Here is a 5,000-nt window from a genome sequence, read left to right as displayed (position 1 = left end):
ACATTTGCAGGATAGGTTTTACCAGCTTGTTAGAGTGTGTTTGTTTAACCCTTAGCGCACAGGTGTCATTACATACTTGACGCAGGATCTCTGGCTAGACAATGGACTAGACAATGAGGTGTTTCAAGAGTATATGACATGTTGTTGGATGGATTTTGATATCACTGTTTTATTGTACTCATGAGTAATGATAGTGAGTTCCCTAATGATAATAATTGTACAGTCATAATTACTAGTATTATGTCTGCAATATTAACCCCTATGGCGGACGCGGTGCAATCACCACTCAGTGGTGACACAGCTAAATTGTCCCGATAGGGCCGTTGGGCATCATCAAGCCAGAAGTGCTGACGTTTCCAATGCAAGATCCAATATTGCAATGGCCCCAGCCAGCGCACAGGGTGCGTTTAGGGGTTTGTTTTCGCCCGTAGCGTGTGCCCCGTCGGGAAAGGGTTAAGCTAAATGGGTTTCACCTAACATCCAAAATTTAGAAGACATCACTTTCTTCTAGCACCAGCAGGAGAGAGAGTCTTGAATGGCACCCATCAACGCTCTCTAGAAAGAACTATCTTTATAGGGCGATGGCACATAGCTTTTTGTCCTCCCATAAAACAGCAATACTTCTATCACAATGAGTATAAAGAAAATGATGAGTAATATGGACCCTAAACTACAATTTCAGTCATCTGCAGCATTGATAAAGCATGTGATAGGACAGATATGTCTCTAAATACAGTAAAACACACAAAAAGTAAAACACAAAAATAGCCATAGCTTTACAAGTGAGTGACTAAAAGAGAATGGGAAAAACCATGGTATGTTGCATGAAGCTGCCTCACTCTGAAATAAATTCATCCTGGAGACTGGGCAAGCATATATATCCCCCATCCGCAATTGGCTAAGAACATTAATTCTTGATTATCCATGTTAATGTTTTAGTGTTTATAGATACTGCCATCAATAAGTGTATCACATTTGCAGAGAGCTTTCTGTGTTATTGGTGCCATCTCTAGTTATGATAGTTGACAAAAATATTTGTTCTCATGATATGACGCATCTTGCACTCACTCTGCTCTTGATGATTTATTTATTATTTCCGACCTCCTATTACTGTCTGCACTGTCTATTATTGCTCATATATAAATTCCTAGGTTACGCTAGAACTGTCAGGATGTCCATAGATGTTGGAGAAGAATGACCATTGGTGGTATGGATCTAGGATCTCTTTATGGCATAAATTACTCGACTAAGGTAAATTGTATGACTATGGCCTGTGTGTGCTTGTTTTATAAGTTGGCATATATTTGATAAACTTCTAAAACTAAAAAAAAAAAAACGCTGAAGATATGCAGTGCTTCAGTCGCTATTTTAATTTTAAAAAAAAATACATTGTTGAGTTGATTACTGTAAGTTACTTTATTAGCTTCAGTGACTTTAGAACCATCACTATGAATTTGAAGCCATGATGGATGAAAAAAGATGATTGCATAATGTGATTGATGTGTTAAGTTTCCAGACATATGTGACCATTCAGATTGTCTTTGGTTGGAAATGAATTATCTCAGATAAGAGAGAGAGATATACATATATTTAAGAAAAGTTTTCATTGTTACTCTATTTTCTGTCAGATTTTTATAATCCTGTAAAAGTTATGTTAAGTTTTGTAACATTGCTTCCATGCATTTCAGATATGTTGACTTTGTCTCGATGATGGGTTATGATTACCACATCTTCTGGCCGTACCTGCCATTCACCGGTTACAACGCCCCCCTCTTTAAAAGTAAAAAGGATAAATATTACTTTGCAACTATGAATATCCAGTGGTCAGCAGATTATTGGGTGAAGAAAGGGATGCCTAGGGAGAAACTAGTCATCGGGATTCCTACTTATGGACGCACATGGAAGTAAGGGACTCCTTTGCATGTGTGACTTGGTCTAATGAGTAGAATGTGGTTGACATCAATTTTTCTGAAAGGGTGGTAGATCATTTGATAGTCATTGACATGGACCATCTTTGTTGGAGTTTCTAAAGATCTTTGTAAATATTAGGGTGATAATCCAAGCTATGATGATTTGCTGGCCTTTTCAGGTCATTCATTGATACTGATCCACCTAACAGAGCTGATTTAAATTACTATTTTATTTTTTCAAAATATATCAGACTTTAACCCATTGCTGACGGGGCTGTTTGGGCTCCAAATGGTCTAAATGCGGAGTTATGTCAAACACATAAGCCTAATGCCTCGGGCTATTCGCCTGCATTGACCACAGCCAAGCATTGTGCGTCTGATGACCCCACAGGCTGACCAGATAGAATGCCATGACAAAATATCTTGTCCCCAACGACAGGTGCTACCACTACTTGACATGATATCTTGTCACCCAGCAATAACAGGTTGACAGTGACTATTTTGAGGTCTTCATTGATTGTACATGTAAATTAAGCTACCCATTTCTAAATCTTATGTGGCCATTTCCATTCCAGATTGCTGAATGAGTCATGGAATCAAACTGGTTCACCAGCAGTTGGGAAGGGCATGTTGTCAGGTGTTGTGTCATATCCTGAAGCTTGCATATTCTACAAGGAAGGAGCTAAAAGGCATTTTGATGAAACTTGTAAGGTTCCTTATGCAGTGAGAGAAAGAGACTGGGTTTCTTATGATGATCCTCAGAGCATTGGGGAGAAGGTATGAATATGCGGATGGTATGAAGTTTTGATTGATATTAATTTTGCTGTTGAAGTTCTATTATTATTGTTATAATTCATTATTATAAGTAATAGTAGTAGTGATATTTTTGTTGAAAGATTTGTGATGTATTATGTGCATTGACATTGATGGCTAGACTGGAGATATTATTTTTCATTTTTGTTAGGAAATGGGAATAAGGAATTTTGAATTATATTATAAAGCTTCCATACCCTTTTTTCATGATTATTATTATTATTTCTTTTTAGGTAAAGTGGGCAAAAGCCAACAGTTTTGCTGGAGTGATGACATGGAACCTAAACTGTGATGACTGGGCTGGCATTTGCTCTGGAGAGAAATTTGAACTTCATGGTGTGATCAAGAAAGTTATATCCAGGGATGAGCAAGGGCTAAATCACATACCATAAAATAGGTCATTGGATTTGCTTTAATACAAACTGTATGTACACAGGTAATGACTAAATAATTGATGTGATAATGTCAGGGACTGTACATATGATGTTACAAGTACCATAAATGATAATTATTATGCAAGCAGTCATGCAGATTTTTATATGTAATACACTATTAATAAATGTAATACACTATTAATAAATGTATACTTCACTTCTGATAAAGAAAAATATTGGAAATGAACCACTTCTCAAGTGATCTTTATAGGGATGATGATCTCAACCAAGTTCTTTGGGAAATTTTTCTAGCAACAGCAACACTTGGTAACCTTTTAAGGAAGCCAGGGGGTTAAAGTTTCTACAATCTAATCATTACAGTTTCCATTTTATAGCCAAAGATTGGATACATTTTGACCTCATACTTGAAAACAATAAAAAAATATTTACAGTCAATTTTCAGTTAGATCTTGGAAAAGACAAAAATTATAATGCTAACCATTTTTTAGCATCTAACAATGTTGGATAGTCTTCTTCCATTAATGCAAATTTCCGACAGTTAGGACAGTTTGACTGTTGTTTCAACCAATGTCTTATGCACTTGCAGTGGAATGTGTGCTCGCAGTCAAGAGTTTCTGAGATAAAATCATCAATTGGTTCCAGGCAAATAGAACAGGTAACATTAAGGTCAACTTCTTCAGAGGATGATAGATCAGGCAGACTAGCACAGGCTGCTCCACCAGGTTCTTCAGTCGGGTCTTCCTTGGTGTCTGAAGAACTGATGGAATCTGTTTTGGTTCTCTGACCTGCCTCTTGTAGTTTACTTGGAACGATCATATTTGTGTCGCCATCATAACTGGAAACGGTATATGGCGATTAGAACATATTCCAAAGTTCTTTTAATGTATATTGCATTAGGTTATAATTACATGATTGTCTTGTGACTATAATGCATTAGTTTTAGTGACTAGTAAGATATTTCTTGAATTTGCAATATATTTTATATAACAGTAAAACAACATAATGACTTTGCATTAAAATATAAGAACATACATTAACTTAGTTTCTCCTTTTCTATTAAATAGAGCTATAAGTAATATTGAGAGTAGTTCCACAGTTTTTATTGATGATTTATTTAGAAAAAACAGTTATCACAATCTAAATCCATACAAACCTCATATTCCTAAAAAACAAAAACAATACTAACTCCCTCCCTATCTTCCTCTCTTCCTTCCTTCCTTCCTTCCTTCCTTCCTTCCTTCCTTCCTTCCTTCCTTCCCTCCCTCCCTCCCTCCCTCTCTCTCTTCCTTCTTTCCTTCCTTCCTTCCCACTCTATTCTGTCACTTTCTCATGCAATTTTTTTTTTCTTGCTCATATTCCTGGCCTATTCATATCAATACTTACCAAGGAACTACTGCATTCTTTGACAAGGGAATGGAGGCTTTTACACCTGACTTCTTTCCCATTAAGAATTGCTCAAATTTCATGTTGTCTTGTTTAAGATGTTCTGGTATGAAGAATGGGTTGTTTGGATCAATCTGTAATTTAAAAAAGTAAAGGATGTAAAGGTCAGACATCAAAGGCATGTAAAAAAAAAAAAAAATTCTCTCTCTCTCTCTCTCTCTCCCGACCACATACTCTCTCCACTTCTCTCCCCCCTGCTATGCCTCTGTCAAGATAGTATATTGACGTTCCCTTATCTCTCTCTCTCTCCTTTTTCTCTCTCTCTTCCTCTCTCTCCTTCTCTTTTTCTCTCCTCTTTCTTTTCTTTTCTCTTTCTTTTTCTCTTTCTCTTTCTCCTTACTCTTTTCTCTTTCTCTTCTCTCTTTCTTCTTTCTCTTTCTCTCATCATCTTCTCTCTCTCTCTCTCTCTCGAGGGGGTGGGATTTAATCTCTCTCTCTC

The 5,000-nt window shown here is 36.7% G+C and overlaps 2 protein-coding genes across 5 annotated transcripts in view; one reads left to right on the top strand and one right to left on the bottom strand.

Annotated features, from left to right (window-relative positions):
* LOC122263934 (acidic mammalian chitinase) overlaps positions 1-3,303 on the top strand; it is a 9,293-nt gene extending 5,990 nt beyond the window's left edge. For all 4 annotated transcript variants that reach the window (XM_086533711.1, XM_043032577.2, XM_043032576.2 and 1 more), the window contains exons 6-8: positions 1,689-1,904; positions 2,486-2,687; positions 2,957-3,303. In XM_086533711.1, the coding sequence (XP_086389837.1) occupies positions 1,689-1,904; positions 2,486-2,687; positions 2,957-3,115 (577 nt within the window). In that variant the 3' untranslated portion in view covers positions 3,116-3,303. The remainder of the gene's footprint in view (positions 1-1,688; positions 1,905-2,485; positions 2,688-2,956) is intronic.
* The window catches only part of LOC122263933 (uncharacterized), a 23,397-nt gene continuing 21,513 nt past the window's right edge, over positions 3,117-5,000 (bottom strand). Inside the window, exons 23-24 of the mRNA XM_043032574.2 lie at positions 4,502-4,635; positions 3,117-3,953 (exon numbers count right to left, since the gene is read on the bottom strand). Coding sequence (XP_042888508.2) covers positions 3,584-3,953; positions 4,502-4,635 — 504 coding nt within the window. The 3' untranslated portion in view covers positions 3,117-3,583. The remainder of the gene's footprint in view (positions 3,954-4,501; positions 4,636-5,000) is intronic.

Source organism: Penaeus japonicus, unplaced genomic scaffold (genome assembly GCF_977035675.1).
Source record: "Penaeus japonicus unplaced genomic scaffold, GWHDUDI00000001_assembly GWHDUDI00000039, whole genome shotgun sequence".
Lineage (NCBI taxonomy): Eukaryota > Metazoa > Arthropoda > Malacostraca > Decapoda > Penaeidae > Penaeus > Penaeus japonicus.
Note: the sequence above shows the minus strand (reverse complement) of the source record. Positions and strands in the feature narration are given on the sequence as shown.